Source organism: Arabidopsis thaliana, chromosome 3 (assembly GCF_000001735.4).
Source record: "Arabidopsis thaliana chromosome 3, partial sequence".
Classification (NCBI taxonomy): Eukaryota; Viridiplantae; Streptophyta; class Magnoliopsida; order Brassicales; family Brassicaceae; genus Arabidopsis; species Arabidopsis thaliana.
In genome coordinates this window covers 10,619,371-10,642,314 of record NC_003074.8, presented here as the reverse complement: position 1 = coordinate 10,642,314, position 22,944 = coordinate 10,619,371, and the positions used below count along the sequence as shown (strand labels likewise).

The window sequence follows — 22,944 nt, the reverse complement described above, 5'->3', positions numbered from 1 at the left end:
CGCCTAAATAAGTGGGCTTTATCTAGTATCAATATATTATTTTGTTAAAGTAAACTTGTCATAATTAATAGGCCCGGCCATAATCTTATAAATACATTTTGGGCCGTCGAGGGGGTAATGCTTAAAAGGGTCATTAGTCGATTCATAGCTTTTGCCGTCTTTTCAATCGGAGGCCGATTGTATATAAATATTAAATGTAATTCTTCTGTAGACAAAAGAAAACCTAAAGACATCTGCGTTATCATGGCGAAAAGGCGAGAGAAACGGGGCCGACGACGACAACATCGTAGCCACCGCAAAATCCAACGAATAATCGATGGTGCAGATTTCATCAACTATATGCCAGATGATATCCTTCACCATATTCTCTCCTTTATTCCCACCGATTTGGCCATGAGAACTTCCGTCTTATCACGACGATGGAGGCATGTATGGTGCGAGACACCTTGTCTCGACATTAAACTCAAGCACGGAGAGACGAACCAAACCCTAACTTCCTACACGGCTCCCATAATAACTAGTTTCAAACTTGTTATGGACCTTAACGACAACACTGTACCCCAGGTTGATAGCTGGATCGAGTTTGCTCTCTCCCGCAATGTGCAAAATCTGTCTGTGTTCGTTAGGGATTTCACATACACCAAGACTTACAGATTTCCAGATATCTTCTATATCAGTTCCTCCTTAAAGCAACTCGACGTGACGTTGGACTTTTTTGATATGATTCCCACATGCGCAGTGTCTTGGAAATCCCTAAGGAACTTAACACTGCGTTTTTGTCAAATTCCAGACGAATCCATGCATAATATTCTCTCTGGCTGTCCAATTCTCGAAAGCTTGACACTGGATACATGCAGATTACTTGAGCGTCTTGATCTGAGTAAATCACCGAATCTGAGGAGATTGGATATAAATAGGCAATATCGCCGCACAGGACCAATTGCGATTGTTGCGCCACACATCTATTATTTGAGACTGACATACTCTAGTACACCATCTACTATAGTGGATGTCTCCTCTTTGAGCGAAGCCAACCTTAACATTATCAGCGATCGCCTACTCTCTCCCTTGACTGCTGATCGTTATCAAACCATGGCGCTGGAGATGCTATCAAAATTTCACAACGTAAAGAGGCTTACTGTTGGGGAAACCATTCTTCAGGTATACTCTAAAGCCTAAAAACTGTAGAAATTATTTGGTTAATTAATGTTTGTTTGATGGTTAAGAACGCCTTGGAAACATGAACTTGCTAAGTGGGTTTCATCTCGTTTTGTCAGATTCTATCTCTCGCCGAGCTCCGCGGTGTTCCTTTCCCAACGCTCAAGGTCCAAACTTTGACTGTTAAAACGGAGTTCGTTCGATCTGTAATCCCTGGTATATCAAGGTTACTACAGAATTCACCTGGATTAAAGAAGCTAACATTACACACATTGCAGCTAAGCCACGACATAATGGTATTTTTACCTCTTTTATTTCCTTGTCGATTTATATATAAGACCATGCATACTAATAACGGACTAGGAACATTCCATGAACCACATGTCTTTCACTTTCGTTGGGATATAGGATTGATATTTTTTATCAAGGGTATATCTCCAAGTCTACTCTACTTTTTTTCCTAAACTTTATTACATAGCAAAATTCTTTACAACTTCATTCTAAAATAGAGTAAAATATATGTTTGCTTTACATTTAGACTAACTCTATTTTTTGCACTTTTAAAGAAAAATAGAGTGGTACATTGAAAAAAAAAAAAACTCTACTATATTTTAGAGTTACTCTAACTTAAAAGTAAAAAAAATAGAGAAATACATTGAAGATGCGTTTATTCTCTATAGAATAACTTTTTATGTTCTACAGGAAATGCATCCTTTAAAAGGTTTATATCCGGATCAATGTTGGAGATCAACATGTGAGGTGTTTCCTACCTCAAAGGAGATCTACAAGATGTTGGGTTGTAATGATGCAACGTCGAAACTCGTGGCTTCGTTTATGAATTTGGTGCTGAGAAACGCAAAGACGCTAGAGAGGATGGTTGTTTGGTTGGGAGGCATCTACTTTAATGGTGATGCACCATGGTTTGAAGAAGAGCTGTTTGACATGGTTGAAACACTTTCTCACAACAATAATGTCTCCATTTTGCTCAAACAAAGCAATTGCTAAAAATACTTCATTGTATTGTGTGTTATATAGCCTTGAATGTTATGCAGTTTTCTACGTTTTGAAAATGTGATCCCGCTAAATACATACATTTTCGTAAAACTTCGTAGGAGTCTTCATTTTTTTTTTTGGGGTCAAACTTGCAAGAAGCATTTATTTAATGTTGCAACAAGAGAAAAAGAAAATAGAAAGACCAAAAGCAAAAAAAGAAAGGTCAAATAATATCCATGCATATGATCTGTGATCTATATAAATCACTGAATATATATGAATACAATATTTTTAAAGGTTTTTAGAGAACTATAATTAAATAAGTAAACGAAGAAAAACTACACATCTTATTATATGATGAAACTCTATAAACTATTTTAACTGAATAATTATTTTTAAATAATAGTAAGGATTTTATGCGAGAAATAATTGAGGAAACGTTTATTTTAAAAAGAATATTTTTCTTCCACGAACCTATACTATTGTCGAATCTAGAATTTTATGATGGACGTAGAAAAATTCTTTCACTATGCTAAAGAACTGGCATAATACAAACTAAGTTTTATATATATGTGATATGAGTACTATATATGTAATCTTATATTTTTAGTTGTAGTGGTTAATTAGTATCAAATCTATATTGATTTACACTTTTTTATTGTTTTAATATACTCCTTCTATTTTAATATAAATGATGTTTTACACCTTTTTTGTTTCAATTGAATGACGTTACAATATATTTTTTAAGGAGGTCTTACTAAATTTTAGGTGAAATTATAGTATGTTTAAGAGTTAACCCAATTTATTCATATATTTTACTCATTATAATTTTATAACACATGTAATAAATGTATCTTGGAGTATAAAATAGAGATTTGATTTGACTTCTTAGATAATGTGCAAACCTCAAAACATCATCCATTATGAACATAGTGAATAATGTGTTATGTAAAGACAGCTAAAGTCAATGATAAATTGATGACATGTCTGGTTATGATATATAGTATATGTTTAAAATGCTTAAATTAGTCTTTTTATTAATTGTATGACTAGTGACTTGATAGTTAGTCTTTCACTACTCTTAAACATTTTATATAAATAAAATATAGTTTTTCCACACCAAAAAATAGTATAGAATAAATTCTCTGGCACATAATTGAGGTTCTCAGAGTTTAGTTACAAGTACATGTTTCATGAGAGATGTTTTAGCAGAAATTATTTAGTGACGCTATATTTCTATCCAACAAGATCATTTTAGTGATTCTTTGAAACATATATCAAGAGGTTAATTGTTTATAAATTAAAGAAAGGAGTCATGGAAACATGAAAGTATTTATGGTTCATATAGATACTGGATTTGAAATCTTATTTACCAGCTTAATTCATATTACTAAACAGAATTTTCTTTGTTCTGTTGTAACTACTTAACTAAACCTGGTTTGAGGAACTGTTTATACAAAGAGAAAAAACCAAATATCCCTTTCAACAAAAATAAAAATATCATTAAAGCTACAGATAAAAAGTAGGAGAGAAATATCTAGGTAATGAAAGGAATTAAGCATGGGCATATAAACCGTATCCGAGTACCCGAACCGGAACCGACCCGAAAAACTTGTTTGGGGCGGGTATAAGTATATGGATTTTACACTGATGGGTCCTATGTAAGTGTACTCGTGGTATCGGTTCGGGTTCGAGTATAACCCAAACCCGAAAGTGTAAACCAAACCCGAACCAAACACATTAAGTCATTAACCTCTCTAGTCTTTGTCGATTTAGTTTCTTAGGGTTTCTTATGGTTTGTCGTCGATTGTCGACTTAGAATTCATCAATTAGTTTTTTTGAATCAATCTTGGAGGCTCAATCAGAGGTACTTTCGATTTCTCCACTCCATGTTCTATGAATTTCTCTGTCTGTAAGTCGAATTCGAAGTCATTGAGAGTTTGAGACATTGACTCATGTACAATCACAATTGTCGAGTTTTATTGTTAGATTATGAAGGCATTGATATTCTATGTTTGTTGTTTCGTTTATGAGGTCAAGAAATTGAAAGCAGTCAATCTTTGCTCAAGTTTTCTTTTCGAGTTTCACTGAGCTTACTACATGCTAATTAGTTTCTTCTCGATAATCATTGTTGTTCACTTGTTTTGAATAATGATGTTGAATTGAATGACATTGCAGATGGGCGTCTTGTAATGAGCCACACGACCGAGATGAGCAAATGCATGAGGACAATGATATGACAAACGAAGAGTTTGAAACACCTACTTCTAGAAAGGCAAACAAGCGCAAAGAGAAAAACAATGAAGGGGCAGGGAATAGTGGTTCTACGGAAAACAAGAGGGCAAGGTCTTGGGTTTGGATCATCTAACCAAACATACAAATGATGCTGACAAATGTAATTGCAATTATTGTTGGAAAGAGCTGGCGTGTCCAACCAAGTCTGGAACCTCTACTCTAAAGAAGCATCTTCAAAATACATGCAAGGCATACCAAGTTTGGAAATGTGCTCATGTACAGAATAGTCAAACCTCATGATGGTCCTGGTGGTTGTATGAGTACTAGTAAAGTTAGTGAATCAGTTTGGAGAGAAGCAACTAATGAGTTGTTAGTTTTAGATGAGTTGTCATTAGCTTTTGTGAAGTGCTTAGCTTGGAGAAATGTTTGCTCAAGAGTTCAAATGTATAAGCCTCATTCTCGAAGAACAGCTACAAGAGACGTTGTTGAGGCTTATGTTAGTAAGAAAGCAGCCATGAAGAAGATTATCGAGAACAATAACTAGAGGATGTCACTGGCGACAAATATATGGGTTTGTCCCAATATTGCACCTAGTTATATGATAGCAACAACTCACTTTGTTGATGCCAATTGGGAGTTGAGGAAGATGATAATAGGATTCAAGCATATATGTGATCATAAGGGTCGTACTAGTTGTGATACACATCTTGCTTGTTTAGTTGAGTGGAGTACAAAGAAAGTATTCTGCATCACTGTGGATAATGCTATTACTAAGTTCAAGACAGAAATGGTGCAGCAGAATGGAAGTGATGCATCAGTATTAAAAGGTGCTTATTTGCATTTAAGGTGTATTGCTCACATTTTAAATTTGGTGGTGAAGGAATGATTACCAGAGATAGATTCCTCAAATCAAACTGAAATCTCTTGACATCTTTTGACAAAATTACAAGGATTACAGACTGAAATCTTTTGACATCAAAGAGGAAGCCTACCTTTAGATGTTAAGACAAGATGGAATTCAACTTATCTCATGCTAGACCAAGCTCTGAAGTTCAAAGTGGCATTTGAGAAGATGGAGGCTGAGGATAAACAGTATAATAATTACTTTTTGCTGAAAGTGGATTGAAATAAAAGGATCGGACCAGCAGTATCAGGTGATTGGGAAAAGTTGACAGGTTATTTCAAATTCTTGAGATTTTCTATAAATCCACATTGGTTCTCTCAAGTTCAAACTTTGTTGCTTCTCATAAACTCTACAATGAGATAGTCTCTATTATTAGAAACCTAGGTACATTAAAATATAGTGATGATGCCTTAAGACTAAAGTCGAGTCTATGTTAGAAAAGGTGGATAAGTATTGGGATGCATTTGGGGAACAAGTGGAAATGAATAGGCTTGTAATAGTGGAAAGTGTGTTTGACCCGAGGAAGAAAATGAAATTTGCTGAGTTATATTTTGAAAGGCTATATGGTAGAGATAGTGTGGAGGCTACTCATCTTTCAGATTCAGTTTATAACATCATGACTGATTTGTATGATGAGTTCACACGAGCCAATTTAGTGACCAAAAGTGGTAGCGGTTCTAGTAGTGGACCAACTGGTGGGTCATCTACTCAGCCTCAGTCTGAAAGTGGTTGGAGTCAGTGTCAAGATTCTTTTAGGAGACCTGTTTTGCGTAATGGTTTTTTATATGAGGATATGGAAAATGTATTTGTAGAGACTGTGAAGGAGACATGGAATAATACATCACATGAGGTGGATGTTTGAAAGAGAATGTGGAGACACTGGTCATTCCTAAAGGTATATAATATGATTTGCTATCTTGGTGGAAGGTCTATACCGGAAAATATCATATTCTCTCACTCATTGCCAAGGAGATACTTGCAATGCAAATGGCGTCCATAGCATAAGAATCTGCATTCAACACAAGTGATAGAGTTGTGAATCCATTCAGAAGATGTCTCTCGCATTACATGGTTGAATTGTTGATGTGCCTTGAGCAATGGTTAAAATGTGAAATCCATATCAATGAAAGAGGTGTCTCCACAATAAAGCAAATACTTTCTGAGATCACTTTGGAAAATGGTCTTATGAGAAGTAAGTTCTGATTTTAATCTTTCTTTTTAGTTCTATCATGAGGTTGTGATATTGTAATTCTAATTCATGTTCTTTTATTTTGCATAGAACATGAACTTGGTGAAATAGATTTCTTTTTCAACTATGATGGAGCGGATTGAAGATCTTTACAATAGCCCATGAATGTGTAATGTGTTCCATCTCAAGTTTCCTACTTCAACTTCTATGTTTTTTTTCATTAAGTTATTACGCATGAACATATTCGACTAGGTTTTCAAGTTGTTTTTTCTTTCTTGGACTTGTTTCTTGACAATTGGGAAGGTTTTACGTCTTTAACTTTTTCTATTTAGATCATTGGATGATTGCAATTGGATGTTTTAAGTAATTGGATTCTTATTGTTCCGTTTTAGCTTTTATATGTGTTGTTGTAGTGTAAACATACCCAAGTAGGGTAAAAATTGATTTCATAGAGTAAATAGGGCAAAAAACCCGATCCCGACCCGAACCCAACGAAGAACTTCAATTTCTCGGGTTTTTTTACGGTTCTCAAATCTCAATTCCGAATCTGACTAGACCTGAACCAAACCCGAACCGATATTTTCAATTTACCTTCTTGGGTCCTAGACTACCATACCCGACATACCCGTACCCGATCGGGTTTTACTGAACCCGATCCGCATATCCGAATGTCCAGACCGAAAAGGAATGGCGATTTGTTTAGGTAACTAAAAATTGGTAAAGTTGGTATTTGAAAATAGAAAATGGGTATATATATACAAGAACAAGTAAAAAAATGAGTGTAAATGTAATACATTTTTTTGGTATTCCCGCGTATGGATATATCAATTCTTAACAAGTTACGTACGTAAAAGTCTATTGTTCAGGAATCGTTTTTGTCGGAGAGTTATGTGTGGCCATGGAGGCTCTTGTTCTAATCACTGCTCTGCGAGAATGTTATCTAAAGACATTCACCATCCAACTACCAACATCTCCAAGACCCTAATCTTGTGCTTTCAAGAAAAATCTGATCTTCTTTTGAATGATCTCGAACCTCGGCTTTTGCTTTATATCTTAAAGCAAACCTCATTTGACTATCAATCCATAGTCTCTCCAACCTACGCTGATTCACTACTTCACATTCTCAAATCGGCGAGAAGTTCAACCGTTGTTCCTTTGTTAACGTGACCGAGTCTTTTATTGACAGTGACCATCTTGTCATCCATCGATTCGTTCGTGGAAAATCTTTCAACGAATCGTGACTTCACATGTGCCAAATCGCCTTCTAGCATTTGTCTCAAAGCTCTCATGAAACTTTGTTGAATCGTTTTCGTGGCATTGAAGAATGCCCTCATCCTTTGAGTTTTAAACTTTGGATCGTTGATCCCTCATTCTCTTTGTATTTGGTTCCTTCAATGAATACAAGTATTTTGTACACACAAAAAAACTACTCCCTCGGTTTTTATTTATTTAAAATGTTAAAAGTCAATAAATGGATTTGTAATTTTCTTAAATATTACGTTTTTCATTTTCATAATGTGCAAATACTCTAAAAGTAAAGTGAATAAACAATTAGAATAGAGTATTTGATGGTATAAATCACCGTAATCACGCATCTCATAATAATACAAATTAATGTTTCATACATATTAAAAGACCAACGGTCTCCCTTTGTCTCACAAACAGCCAGGAAGACGTGAACGAACAACATAACATGATAAAATTAAATACTCTAATTGTTTCCTCTTTAATATAACCGCAAGAGGAGAGAACCTTTTGCTCTTCAAGAAAAGGAGAGAAGACTGCAAGCTGTCGTTTCCCTAATTAAGGTCAAGGTTTCGTTTTGGTATTTTCTCTGAAATAGAAAGGAAAAGATTACGTGGAGGAAGATGATGAAGAGTTTTGGAAGCATAAGATCAATATTCATGCACGCGGACGGTGTAGATTGGATGTTGATGGCATTAGGTCTCATCGGAGCCGTTGGTGATGGCTTCATCACTCCTATTATATTTTTCATCTGCAGCAAACTACTGAACAACGTAGGTGGCTCCTCTTTCGATGATGAAACTTTCATGCAAACCGTTGCCAAGGTATTTTCTCTCTTCAATTTCCTCTTTGTTTTCTGTTTATGGTCTTTAAGTAAACATGACAAATTAACAAAAGAAAAACAAAAGTATACTACAATAAAAACGGAATATTGATACGATTATTATCGTCACGATAATCGGTCACAAAATTTTTTTTGTGACGAAACTAAAACGAATTTTATAATGAAAATGAAAACTAATACCAAACATGGTGTATTACTTAACACATATACAGCTTACGAATGACAGAACCATGTGAACCATTTCACTAATTGTCAACGCTTTTAAGACGGAACCATGTGAACCATGACGTGAAATGCCACGACCGTTTTAAGGAAAAAACACTAATGTATCTTTTCCTTTCTTTTTTTTTTTTGCACACTGGGTAATTAACAGAATGCTGTAGCTTTGGTTTATGTGGCTTGTGCATCTTGGGTGATATGTTTCATTGGTAAGTCTTTATAGATGATGTTTGTGTCGCTTTTTAATCAAGAAAAAAAAAACTAATTTGATGGATCGATCTCAATTAATGTAACTAATCACTATTTAATTTTGTGAATGGTTTGCATATTTATTAACTAAACAGAAGGATATTGCTGGACAAGAACAGGGGAGAGACAAGCGGCAAAAATGAGAGAGAAGTACTTAAAAGCAGTGTTAAGACAAGATGTGGGTTACTTTGATCTTCATGTTACAAGCACTTCTGATGTTATTACCAGTGTCTCTAGTGACAGCCTCGTTATTCAAGATTTCCTCAGTGAAAAGGTCTCATCTTTTCTATATTACGTACATAGATCTTGTTTCTTGTTCTTAAACAAGTTTTTTTTGATGATTTTGATTCAAGCAGTTACCAAACTTTTTGATGAATACATCTGCGTTTGTCGCAAGCTACATAGTGGGTTTCTTATTGCTGTGGAGACTCACAATCGTAGGCTTTCCATTTATCATCCTCCTCTTGATCCCTGGACTAATGTACGGACGTGCCCTAATCCGCATCTCAATGAAAATACGCGAGGAGTATAATGAGGCTGGTTCTATAGCTGAACAGGTCATCTCATCAGTTCGAACTGTCTACGCATTTGGTAGTGAGAAGAAGATGATCGAAAAGTTCTCAACTGCGCTTCAAGGGTCGGTGAAGCTTGGGTTGAGACAAGGGCTAGCTAAGGGAATTGCCATTGGGAGCAATGGTATCACTTATGCTATTTGGGGGTTCTTGACTTGGTACGGAAGTCGGATGGTTATGAACCATGGCTCCAAAGGCGGCACCGTCTCCTCAGTCATTGTTTGCGTCACCTTCGGTGGCACGTAAGTTACTATGTTTACAGTGTTATGAGTTTTGTTGAAACAAAACAAACCATCTTTGGTATTTTACATTTTGCAGATCACTTGGTCAAAGTTTGTCGAATCTCAAATATTTCTCAGAGGCGTTTGTCGTAGGAGAACGGATTATGAAAGTGATAAATAGAGTCCCTGGTATAGACTCAGACAACTTGGAAGGTCAGATACTTGAGAAAACTAGAGGAGAAGTTGAATTCAACCACGTGAAGTTCACCTACCCATCTAGACCTGAAACCCCAATCTTTGATGACTTATGTCTTAGAGTTCCATCCGGGAAAACTGTTGCTCTAGTAGGTGGAAGTGGATCGGGAAAATCAACTGTGATATCACTTTTACAAAGATTCTATGATCCGATCGCTGGAGAGATTCTCATTGATGGTTTGCCTATTAATAAATTGCAAGTGAAGTGGTTGAGATCACAAATGGGTCTTGTTAGCCAAGAGCCGGTGCTTTTCGCCACATCGATAAAAGAAAACATATTATTTGGTAAAGAGGATGCATCGATGGACGAGGTAGTGGAAGCTGCCAAGGCTTCAAATGCTCATAGTTTCATATCTCAATTCCCCAATAGTTACCAAACTCAGGTTATACTCCTTTTTTAGAACATATTATAGTTTTGTTTTCCCTTTTTCTAAAGCTTTTATATGAGTGTATATTTGATTTTTGTGTTAAATTAGGTTGGGGAAAGAGGAGTACAATTATCAGGAGGCCAAAAGCAGAGGATTGCAATTGCACGAGCAATAATTAAATCACCAATAATTCTCCTTCTAGACGAGGCAACAAGCGCATTGGACTCTGAGTCCGAAAGGGTAGTTCAAGAAGCCTTAGACAATGCCTCTATTGGTCGTACAACTATTGTGATTGCTCACCGCCTATCTACTATTCGTAATGCTGATGTTATTTGTGTAGTCCATAATGGTCGCATTATAGAAACTGGATCACACGAAGAACTCTTGGAGAAGTTAGACGGCCAATACACTTCTCTAGTCCGTTTACAACAAGTGGATAATAAAGAATCAGATCATATAAGTGTGGAAGAGGGTCAAGCATCGAGTTTAAGCAAAGATTTGAAGTATAGTCCAAAAGAATTTATTCATAGCACGAGTTCAAACATCGTTAGAGATTTTCCTAATTTGAGTCCTAAGGATGGGAAGTCACTAGTGCCATCATTTAAAAGATTGATGTCAATGAATAGACCAGAGTGGAAACATGCATTATATGGTTGCTTAGGTGCAGCTCTATTTGGGGCCGTACAACCAATTTACTCGTATTCTTCGGGGTCAATGGTATCAGTGTATTTCCTAGCAAGCCATGACCAGATCAAGGAGAAAACAAGGATCTATGTGTTGTTATTTGTCGGTCTAGCTTTGTTCACTTTCTTGTCCAATATAAGTCAGCATTATGGTTTTGCGTACATGGGCGAATACCTAACAAAACGTATCCGAGAACGTATGCTCGGAAAGATACTAACGTTTGAAGTTAATTGGTTTGACAAAGATGAGAATTCGAGTGGTGCAATTTGCTCTAGACTAGCGAAAGATGCTAACATGGTATTTCTTCTGCCTTTCTAATTTGAACTTCAATGAACAATCTATTCTAATCTATGTATTGATCTTGGAATGGTTTGTTATGATAGGTGAGATCATTGGTTGGTGATCGGATGTCATTACTCGTACAAACTATATCGGCAGTGAGCATCACATGTGCAATTGGTTTGGTCATCTCTTGGCGATTCTCTATAGTGATGATGTCGGTGCAGCCAGTGATTGTTGTGTGCTTCTACACTCAACGCGTTCTGCTCAAAAGCATGTCGAGAAATGCCATCAAAGGCCAAGATGAAAGCAGTAAACTAGCTGCAGAAGCTGTCTCCAATATTCGAACCATTACAGCTTTCTCGTCACAAGAACGGATCATTAACTTACTTAAAATGGTCCAAGAAGGACCGCGGAAAGATAGCGCCCGCCAATCGTGGTTAGCAGGAATTATGTTGGGGACTTCACAAAGCCTTATAACGTGCGTTTCAGCTTTGAATTTCTGGTATGGTGGTAAACTTATTGCTGATGGGAAGATGATGTCAAAAGAATTTTTAGAAATATTTTTGATTTTTGCGAGTACGGGTCGGGTTATTGCCGAAGCTGGGACAATGACAAAAGATCTAGTCAAGGGATCAGATGCGGTTGCGTCAGTGTTTGCAGTATTAGATCGCAACACAACCATTGAGCCGGAGAACCCAGACGGTTACGTCCCTAAAAAAGTAAAGGGACAAATAAGTTTTTCCAACGTGGACTTTGCTTACCCAACACGGCCTGATGTGATTATATTCCAGAACTTTTCCATTGATATCGAAGATGGTAAGTCGACAGCGATCGTGGGTCCAAGCGGGTCAGGTAAATCTACTATAATTAGCTTGATCGAGCGATTCTACGACCCGTTAAAGGGTATTGTTAAAATCGATGGACGTGATATAAGGTCGTGTCATTTGAGATCACTTCGTCAACACATAGCTTTGGTTAGCCAAGAACCAACGTTATTTGCTGGGACAATACGTGAGAACATCATGTATGGAGGAGCATCAAACAAGATCGACGAATCGGAGATTATCGAGGCAGCAAAGGCAGCCAACGCTCATGATTTTATCACATCACTATCTAACGGCTATGACACATGTTGCGGGGACAGGGGAGTGCAATTGTCTGGTGGTCAAAAACAGAGAATCGCGATCGCTCGAGCGGTTCTAAAGAACCCATCGGTGTTGCTCCTGGATGAAGCTACAAGCGCTCTGGATAGCCAATCGGAAAGCGTGGTGCAAGACGCGCTTGAGCGTTTGATGGTTGGGAGGACAAGCGTTGTGATCGCTCATAGGCTTAGCACCATCCAAAAATGTGATACAATCGCTGTTTTAGAAAATGGAGCAGTTGTCGAATGTGGAAACCACTCGTCTTTATTGGCAAAGGGTCCAAAGGGAGCTTATTTCTCATTGGTCAGTCTCCAGAGAACTCTCTTTTGAACTTGAAAGTTAGATTTGTATCAATATGTCTCTTTGCCTAAGTTGCTAGATTACCTACCTATGCTCTCTATTCTCGAAAACACCAAATTAATTATAACGGAACACTATCAATTGTAGACTAAACTCATTTACATATTTTTCATATTTTTGCAAATAAAATGAATAATATTTTTAAATAAGTCCTTTGCACAAATTTTTATGAAACCATTTCTTTGATTATTAAAACTGTTTAGTAGTTGATTTGTGAATGTTATAGAGAGGATTTGAAAAAGGCCATGTGAGGTATAAGTACGCTGCAATCTATTATTGTAGTCAGCACTAGATCAATATTTGATGTTATATAAAATTATTTCCATAAGATAATACGTAAAGACAGCTAACGTCAATATGACATGTATGATTAAACAATATTTTTGTTTTAAAATGATCGGATTGGTCTTTAATTAATGGTGTGCCTCGGTAAAGGGTACGTCAATCGCCGGAAAAAAAATCTAAAATCCGAAGAAAGTGTGATCGATCGAAAAGAAAAAAATCAAACGGTCGAGTAAAAATAAAAACCTGCCGTGAATAACACGAATCCTCGGTATTGCAGTATGGTCATTCGTTTGTTCAGGTTACTTTTATCTTTACTTTGAACATATGTAGTTTTGCTCCGTGGTCCGTGTCTAGTTTCAACATCGGTCAACACCGGTCAACACTGGTCAATGCCGGTTCTGATCAAAGTAGAATGTATCGGTCAATGTTGGTTAACATCGGTTAACACCGGTCAACACTGGTCAATGCCGGTTCTGGTCAAAGTAGGATGATTATGGTGTTGGCAACATGACTTATGTTTGTTCGTGTATGTCCGTATGTGATATCAATACTTCGTGTAGCTAACGAGACATTTTTAAAATATGTACGTGTGACGATGTGTTGGTTTATACTTCGTGTAACTAATAAACATTTTTCTCTCAAATCTAACATATTTTTGTTATGACCAAATTTTTTTAAAAAAATTAACTCAATGCTAGAAATATTTTATTTATGCTAAACTTTTCTACACTAGTACATTAATTATCTTCACGTATTGATACCAATGTTATAATAACTTAATTTTCATACATAATAAAAGGCCTACGATCTCCCTCTGTCCCGGCTGCTATATAAAACTGTAGTTTGTCGTTTCCCAAAGGTCAATGCGTCGTTTTGGTCTCTCTCTTTCTCTCTAAACAAAAGAGATAATGGGTAAAGAAGATGAAAAAGAGAGTGGGAGGGACAAGATGAAGAGTTTTGGAAGTATAAGATCGATATTCATGCATGCGGACGGTGTAGATTGGATATTGATGGCATTAGGCTTAATTGGAGCCGTTGGTGATGGCTTCATCACTCCTGTCGTAGTTTTCATCTTCAACACACTACTGAACAACCTCGGCACTTCCTCTTCCAATAATAAAACCTTCATGCAAACCATCTCCAAGGTCTTCTATGGTCTTTATTTTCTGTTTTTTTTTCCTTGCTTTTCTTTGTAAGTCGATATGACAAAGTAAACCTACCATGGCATGATGCTTAACATCTTAGGCCCTATTGTTTTTTTCATCAGGATGTCCATCCAGATCTAGCATTTTTATTAAATATCACATCCAACATTTTAATAGGATTAGAATACATATCTCTAATGTTATAATAGACGACAAAAAAAAAAAAAACTTTTATAGAATTTTCTTTTGCACATTGGCTATTTAACAAAATGTTTTTTTTTTCTTAAACAGAACGTTGTAGCTTTGCTTTACGTGGCTTGTGGATCTTGGGTGATATGTTTCCTTGGTAAGCCTTTAAATCCAAGAAAAAAACATCCAAACTTATTTGGTGCATTTCAACATAACTAATTTTTATATAAGTTTTTGGATGGGTTTATATTTAAAAACAAAAACAGAAGGATATTGTTGGACAAGAACAGGGGAGAGACAAGCGGCAAGAATGAGAGAGAAGTACTTAAGAGCAGTGTTAAGACAAGATGTGGGTTACTTTGATCTTCATGTCACAAGCACTTCTGATGTTATCACTAGTATCTCTAGTGACAGCCTCGTCATTCAAGACTTTCTCAGTGAAAAGGTCTAAAACTTTGCATCTTTATACATCATTTTGTTTTTGAAAACCTGTTTTTGATGATTTTTTTATTTCAAGCAGTTACCAAATTTTCTGATGAATGCATCTGCGTTTGTCGCAAGCTATATAGTGAGTTTCATCTTGATGTGGAGACTGACAATCGTAGGCTTCCCATTCATCATCCTCCTCTTGGTCCCTGGACTAATGTATGGACGAGCCCTCGTCAGCATCTCAAGAAAGATACACGAGCAGTACAATGAGGCTGGTTCTATCGCCGAACAGGCCATCTCATCGGTTCGAACTGTCTACGCATTTGGTAGTGAGAACAAAATGATAGGAAAGTTCTCAACTGCACTTAGAGGGTCGGTGAAGCTAGGGTTGAGACAAGGGTTAGCTAAAGGAATCACCATTGGGAGCAATGGTGTCACTCATGCTATTTGGGCATTCCTAACTTGGTACGGAAGTCGGCTGGTTATGAACCATGGCTCCAAAGGCGGTACTGTCTTCGTAGTCATTAGTTGCATCACATATGGAGGCGTGTAAGTAACTATGTTTAATTTTCTTTTGTTTTCTTGACACAAAAGAAACTATCGTGGTGTCTTAACCTTTGGTATCTTACATTTTCTAGATCACTTGGTCAAAGCTTGTCGAATCTCAAGTATTTCTCGGAGGCATTTGTAGCATGGGAACGGATTTTAGAAGTGATAAAAAGAGTTCCTGATATAGATTCAAACAAAAAGGAAGGTCAGATTCTGGAGAGAATGAAAGGAGAAGTTGAATTCAACCACGTGAAGTTCACATATTTGTCTCGACCCGAAACCACTATCTTTGACGATTTATGTCTAAAAATTCCAGCTGGGAAAACTGTAGCTCTTGTAGGTGGAAGCGGATCGGGTAAATCGACAGTGATATCACTTTTACAAAGGTTCTATGACCCGATAGCAGGAGAGATTCTCATTGATGGTGTGTCCATTGATAAGCTGCAAGTGAATTGGTTGAGGTCGCAAATGGGTCTAGTTAGCCAAGAGCCAGTGCTCTTTGCCACATCTATAACGGAGAACATATTATTTGGTAAAGAAGACGCATCATTGGATGAAGTAGTTGAAGCTGCCAAGGCCTCCAATGCTCATACTTTTATTTCTCAGTTCCCTCTTGGTTACAAAACTCAGGTTATATTCATAATATAAGAACAAATTGTTTTTTAGTTTATGTAATAAAAAACATTGATGTATGTTTTGCTTTCTGTAAACAAAAAGGTTGGGGAGAGAGGAGTGCAAATGTCGGGAGGCCAGAAGCAAAGGATCGCAATTGCACGAGCGATAATCAAGTCACCAAAAATTCTCCTTCTAGATGAGGCAACAAGCGCATTGGACTCCGAATCCGAAAGGGTTGTCCAAGAATCCTTGGACAATGCCTCTATTGGTCGTACCACTATCGTTATTGCCCACCGCCTCTCTACCATTCGTAATGCTGATGTTATCTGTGTAATCCATAATGGTCAGATTGTCGAAACTGGATCTCATGAAGAGCTCTTGAAGAGAATAGATGGTCAATACACTTCTCTAGTCAGCTTACAACAAATGGAGAATGAAGAATCAAATGTTAACATCAATGTAAGTGTGACAAAGGACCAAGTCATGAGTTTGAGCAAAGATTTTAAGTATAGTCAACATAACTCTATTGGTAGCACGAGTTCAAGCATTGTTACAAATGTTTCTGATTTGATCCCTAATGATAATCAACCGCTTGTGCCATCATTTACGAGATTGATGGTGATGAATAGGCCAGAATGGAAACATGCATTATATGGTTGTTTAAGTGCAGCTTTAGTTGGGGTCCTACAACCAGTTTCTGCATATTCTGCGGGATCAGTGATATCAGTATTTTTCCTAACGAGCCATGACCAGATCAAGGAGAAAACAAGGATCTATGTGTTGTTATTTGTCGGTTTAGCTATATTCTCTTTCTTGGTCAATATTAGTCAGCATTACGGTTTTGCATACATGGGAGAATACCTAACAAAACGTATTCGAGAACAGATGCTCTCGAAGATACTGACATTTGAGGTCAATTGGTTCGATATAGATGATAACTCAAGTGGTGCAATTTGCTCTAGACTAGCAAAAGATGCTAATGTGGTATGTCTTCCGCTCTATTATTATTTGAACTTTAACAAAACAATATTTTTACCATTTCTTGATGTTGTAATGCATTTTTATGATAGGTGAGATCGATGGTTGGCGATCGGATGTCATTGCTTGTACAAACCATATCAGCAGTAATCATAGCTTGCATAATTGGCTTGGTCATCGCTTGGCGATTAGCAATCGTGATGATTTCAGTGCAACCACTAATTGTTGTTTGCTTCTACACTCAACGTGTTCTGCTCAAGAGCTTGTCCGAAAAGGCAAGCAAAGCCCAAGATGAAAGTAGTAAATTAGCGGCAGAGGCGGTATCAAACATACGAACAATCACTGCCTTCTCGTCACAAGAACGGATCATAAAGCTACTAAAAAAGGTCCAAGAAGGTCCTCGGAGAGAAAGCGTCCACAGATCATGGTTAGCAGGGATTGTGTTGGGGACTTCAAGAAGCCTTATAACGTGCACTTCGGCTTTGAATTTTTGGTATGGTGGTAGACTAATCGCTGATGGGAAGATAGTGTCAAAAGCATTCTTTGAGATATTTCTGATCTTTGTGACTACGGGTCGGGTTATTGCTGATGCTGGAACCATGACAACAGATCTAGCCAGGGGTTTGGATGCAGTTGGGTCAGTGTTTGCAGTGTTAGATCGCTGCACAACGATTGAGCCAAAGAACCCAGATGGATACGTCGCAGAAAAGATAAAAGGACAAATTACATTTCTGAATGTGGACTTTGCTTACCCAACACGACCTGATGTGGTTATATTCGAGAACTTTTCCATTGAGATCGACGAGGGGAAGTCAACAGCGATAGTAGGTACAAGCGGGTCAGGTAAATCCACAATAATTGGTTTGATTGAGCGGTTCTATGATCCATTAAAAGGTACTGTAAAAATTGATGGCCGCGATATAAGGTCGTATCATCTAAGATCGCTTCGTAAATACATATCATTGGTTAGCCAAGAGCCAATGCTATTCGCTGGAACTATCCGAGAGAACATTATGTACGGAGGAACATCTGACAAGATCGACGAGTCGGAGATTATCGAGGCAGCAAAGGCAGCGAACGCTCATGATTTCATCACATCACTATCTAACGGCTATGACACAAACTGTGGAGACAAAGGAGTACAATTGTCTGGTGGTCAAAAACAAAGGATCGCAATTGCTCGAGCAGTTTTGAAGAATCCATCAGTATTGCTTCTTGATGAAGCTACTAGCGCTCTAGACAGTAAATCAGAGCGTGTGGTGCAGGACGCGCTCGAGCGTGTAATGGTTGGAAGGACGAGCATTATGATCGCACATAGGCTTAGCACAATCCAGAACTGTGACATGATCGTTGTTTTAGGCAAAGGAAAAATTGTCGAATCTGGTACCCATTCTTCCTTGTTGGAAAAAGGTCCAACAGGGACTTATTTCTCATTGGCAGGTATCCAGAGAACTCTCTGTTGAAAGTCAGATTTTTTCATATAAAATACTCTTTTTCAGGCAAAACATGAAGCACATTGTCACGTAAATGTATTCTTTCAAATAAAGTTCAATTACTTTACTTACTCGATTAAAATTCCAATATACTTCAGGGAAATAATCAAACAAGTGACGTAAATAAAACCGGTGAATTTAGTGTTGTTCTGTGTTATACTAGAGTGAAAAAAAAGAAAAAATATTGTAATTGACTGTTTAAGTTGCTATGAGTTAAAACACATTTCCCAGTTGGGATGTGTTTCAAGGACTTGGAATGTAAAGATGAAGTTCTCATTTTGGAAGTTTTGCATTGGCTTTATATGAGTTGTGTTGTTATTGGATGTTTTAGTTGTTAATGTAAAGAAGACCATAGGTAATTTCTTCTACTTTTAAACCGGTGAACGTGATCAGTGTTATAGACACTAGGGACTACTGTTGTTAGCTTCATCATTGCATATTTAGTAAAATTTCTAGACAAGTATGTTTCTTAGATCCTGAGAGGTGAAAGTAAATGACTTACCATCTTGAGACCCGAGTATATTAATCTTTTCCCCAGTAACCACAAGTGAGATCGGCTTTTAACTAAGACACCTCCATATCCTGCAAAATATAACAATGTTTTCAACATGAAAGCTTGCAGGGAAATATCAAACAGAAACGAAAAGCTTAGTCTAAGATTACAAATTTGATAGTACAATCTAGTCATGTTGACAGATACTACCCTCACACAGATAAGTGAGAGCCAGTTTTTTTAGCATCACCAGTCTCATCACTAGTATATAATAAGGTAAAATCGAAGTGCCCAAAATTAGAAAGGTAACTCATATACAGAGAGTATGCTTCTTAAAATCATAGCTACCCAAACACAAGTCTACATTCTTTAAGGATGATAATTCCAGCTAAAATGAAGCAGAACATATATACGGAGTCTTTTCTTGACTATACGTTTTACAAAGCAGTATCAGTGAAAACTAGATGATCAATAGACCACAAAAGTCTATTTATGAGCCTTAACTAGAGACTGCCTGCTTCAATCTGTCTAAGAGAAACTTGGTTCGTCTACATGTGATAGATGCCTTCTATCTTAACTTTGAAATTCTGGTTAAAAGTTTTATTGGTTTCTGTAATAAGGTTTACACTAACAGATTTCAAATAGGTTTTAGTAAAAAAAACTAGAGAAACGGAAAATATCTGAACATGGATACACCAGACCGTTGTCAACATTCCACTTTCCAGATAAGCCCATAACATACGAATGTAAAAGCTTTTGGTTCCAGTATCTTGGTGGTAGTTCAAAAAAGTTATTTAGAAATGAGAAAAAAATAGTTTGTAAGGGTTAACATACTTGATCTCCCTGAAGAAGTAAGCTCAGGACTTCCAAATTTTCCGCCTCGCAATGTTGGCATCGGCATCTCCTTTGCAGCTCCTCCCCAAGTGAAGCCAATGTCTGTTCCAACTCAGAAGTCTGCTTGTTTTTTGTCAAGGAAACTATTCTTTTGAAAGAATGGCAAATCGAAATGAAAGGTACAAGCACTGGCGTAAATGTGATAAATGATTACTGCGACCGTAATTATCATTTTATAAATTATGCTTCACCAGCTAACAGAATTAAAGGATATCTAGTGAGAACTTGCACTGAATTCGTTTTGTCTGTAATGGCCTCCATGAGTGACATTTTCTTCTCATAGTCGTCAAGCTCCTTCTGCAGCTACAGATAGAAACACCAAATTATCAAATACCAATTTGTTCTCCTCACTGAATGATTAAACAAAATCTAAAAAACAGGGAATGGATAAGCTAGCAAAAGATATTTGAAGCAGCAAAGTTTACAATTGACTCCTATTACATTACCTGTTCTTGTATCTTCTGCTCTGCCAGGTATCCTTCTTCCTCTTTTGCCAATTGAGAATTTACTTCAGATAGCATTCCCTTTATAGCTTCTAAATCAGCTCCAGAACCGTCTTCAGAAGCTTTGACATCTGCAATTATGAAACATATCCAGAAGCCATCGTCTCTTACTAAAACAGTGAAAAATCAGACAAGAAGAGTAAACTACAAACATTCGTTACTCACTTGCTGTAATGCCAATACCATCATCACTGCTCAAACTCGAATCTACTGTTTTCTGGAACTCCCTATTACCAACCAAGCAACTTAGATGTGTTACACCAGGTACAAGATGATAACGCAAAGAATAGAAAATAACCTTATCTCCTTGTTCAGTTCTTCCATTTGGCTTATAAACTGATCTCTGAATATCACAAAGAGAACAAGCAATTTAACAAACATAACCTAAGTATACATCAAGAACTAGAACTTATTAAGACGTTAGAAATATCAAAATCACCTGAGTAATCCTTCCTTGTTCTTTATTTCACCAACCATCAAGTCATTAACAAAAATTCCAGAATATCAAACGAAGAAATCAACCAACCAAGCATTAACAATTTCAACAAACAAAGTGTAGCCAAACCTTAAGAGCATCAACTTCACTGCCAATAGTAGTAACTTCATCCTGAAGAAGACTAATCCTTGCCTGAGAAAAAAAAAACGAAACACAGTTTCGATCTCATTAGACACCAAAACTTCTTATTCATCGAGATTGAATCGTAGAAAATCAAGTAAAACCAAAGAAAATCAAAACCTCGAGAGATTGAATCGTAGCATCATTCAAAGACAATTCAACTTCGTAACCATTAAGCTCCTCTTCCGCTACTTCTTTGATACGCTTCGCTTTCTCAACTTCTGAATTCGCTGCTTCAACTTCCGATTGTAAAATCTCTATTCTCTTCTTCAATCCAACAACTCTTTGCTCTTAATTTGAAAAATCACAAACAATCAGAACAATAAATTCTCCAATTACAGAGACTGATAAGATCAAAATCGCATACAATCAACAACTAAAACTCAAAATAATGGAAATCTATATCATCTTCTCCAGAATCTGTACAAATTTCTATTAAACACATTCCGATTTCTTCTTCTTCGCGAAATCTCCAGAAAACGAAGAAAATGTATGAAGTATCTTACCTCCACGAGATCTTTCAGAGGTGAAATCGCGGATCAGAGAGAGAAGCTGCTTCTGCGTATCGATTCCCGCCATGGTTTCTTCGTGTGTTCAAGCTCTCTACTGAGAAAAATATCTCGGTTCCTTTCTAAAACTGTTCGCGTCTATGAGAGAGGCGAAAAATTAGAAATATCGGCCCATATTTATGGAGGCCCAAATTATCGAGGGTTATCGAAACTGTATTTATGAAAATTGACGTCATGAAAATTGTATCTAACCCATATTTCAGTTAAATCTCATGAAACTTAATTTGATTGACGTGAATGACTACTTTCAAAACATGATCAGGTGAATCTTCTTCACTAAAAGGAATTATGGAGAGTGGATGACGAATGTGAAACTAGGTTTAGTCGACAAATTAGTGATAGCTCCAGTGGGAGGATGTTTTAGAGGATGAAGGAGATTAGTTAGTAGCAAACGTTATGGTATGTCATCATAGCCGCCCTGGACAAAAATTGATGAAGCATCTGCGTGCGGCCATAGATTATATAGCCAATATAATCGGCGTGCATTTTAAAAGTATTTTCTTGTCCTATTAGTAAAAACAATAGATTTTAATTTCAAAAGATAATAGTTCAAATTTACGTTTTTTTTTTAATAACAGGCCTAAAAAACTTGTGGGGTTGTATGTCATAAATTATAAATACAATTGTACATCAACCCAAACGATCATGATCCATTGAGAGATAACCGAGGAGCATAGGGATATTCTAGTAGCGGAGCTAGTGTATTGGCAAGGGGGTCAGTTGACCCCCATAACATTTATAATTTTTTAATTATAACGTAGATAATGATTTCTAGATGTTTTTCTTTAAAGTTGTCATAATGACCCCCATAAATAGTACTAGAATCATGCCTCTTTTTTATGATGGTAGAAACTAGAACCATGCCTTTGACCCATGCATTTTCATTTTTTCAATTAAATGTTAATCCTCTTTCCATTTTTATTTTTTTTTTCTTTCAAAATGGATAAAAATTTCTAACATCTTCTTACATATTAATTTTGTTTCTTCTGTTTTAGACATTTTGTTTCAGATTTTTGTTTGTAGTTCATCTCTTCTTAAAAATTTATACTTTAAATATATCATATCATATTATATTTAAATAAAAATAATTAAATATTTATGATCCGTAAACAAAAATTCTGGCTCCGCTCACCCTATATTCTAATAGAGAAAATATAGTATGAAATGATACATTTAAAGCATAAATTTTAATTACAGGGTCATATATATTTAAATATTTATGATATATTTAAAGTATAAAATGATTTTTGATAGAGAAAAACTCCA

At 36.6% G+C, this 22,944-nt stretch overlaps 4 protein-coding genes, 1 long non-coding RNA gene and 1 pseudogene across 10 annotated transcripts; 4 read left to right on the top strand and 2 right to left on the bottom strand.

Moving 5' to 3' along the window:
- Positions 1–243: 243 nt before the first annotated feature.
- Positions 244–2,163, top strand: AT3G28410 (F-box/RNI-like superfamily protein; the record flags this gene model as incomplete). The annotated part of the gene is made up of 3 exons (NM_113761.1): positions 244–1,161; positions 1,278–1,454; positions 1,861–2,163. 3 exons carry the CDS (start codon positions 244–246, stop codon positions 2,161–2,163), a joined length of 1,398 nt encoding a protein of 465 aa, NP_189482.1.
- Positions 2,164–4,369: 2,206 nt separating this feature from the next.
- AT3G28400 lies at positions 4,370–6,397 on the top strand (annotated as a pseudogene; the record flags this gene model as incomplete). Its single annotated transcript has 1 exon — positions 4,370–6,397.
- A 1,950-nt stretch (positions 6,398–8,347) lies between these two features.
- Positions 8,348–12,890, top strand: ABCB18 (P-glycoprotein 18; the record flags this gene model as incomplete). The annotated part of the gene is made up of 7 exons (NM_113759.1): positions 8,348–8,548; positions 8,942–8,996; positions 9,132–9,310; positions 9,393–9,850; positions 9,927–10,467; positions 10,561–11,433; positions 11,520–12,890. The coding sequence occupies 7 exons, from the start codon at positions 8,348–8,350 to the stop codon at positions 12,888–12,890; spliced, it is 3,678 nt and encodes a 1,225-aa protein (NP_189480.1).
- Positions 12,891–14,113: 1,223 nt separating this feature from the next.
- On the top strand, positions 14,114–18,616 carry ABCB17 (P-glycoprotein 17; the record flags this gene model as incomplete). The annotated part of the gene is made up of 7 exons (NM_113758.2): positions 14,114–14,350; positions 14,642–14,696; positions 14,806–14,984; positions 15,060–15,517; positions 15,607–16,147; positions 16,235–17,116; positions 17,203–18,616. 7 exons carry the CDS (start codon positions 14,114–14,116, stop codon positions 18,571–18,573), a joined length of 3,723 nt encoding a protein of 1,240 aa, NP_189479.1. The 3' UTR covers positions 18,574–18,616.
- AT3G28370 (spindle assembly checkpoint component) lies at positions 17,697–21,781 on the bottom strand (the record flags this gene model as incomplete). 5 transcript variants are annotated; one of them, NM_001338955.1, is made up of 11 exons in its annotated part: positions 17,697–18,566; positions 19,106–19,185; positions 19,931–20,032; positions 20,182–20,293; positions 20,437–20,564; positions 20,659–20,720; positions 20,792–20,836; positions 20,933–20,952; positions 21,059–21,121; positions 21,230–21,399; positions 21,616–21,688. In NM_001338955.1, the coding sequence occupies 11 exons, from the start codon at positions 21,686–21,688 to the stop codon at positions 18,534–18,536; spliced, it is 888 nt and encodes a 295-aa protein (NP_001326656.1). The 5 variants fall into 5 exon arrangements, with proteins under 5 accessions (NP_001326656.1, NP_001326654.1, NP_001326657.1 ...); NM_113757.2 differs by lacking the exon at positions 17,697–18,566 and adding an exon at positions 19,056–19,079; NM_001338952.1 differs by having other exon boundaries at positions 17,942–18,566; positions 19,931–20,293; positions 21,616–21,781.
- Positions 21,689–22,285, bottom strand: AT3G05495. Its single transcript, NR_141180.1, has one exon. It is a non-coding gene; the product is annotated as an other RNA (long non-coding RNA).
- Positions 22,286–22,944: the final 659 nt, after the last annotated feature.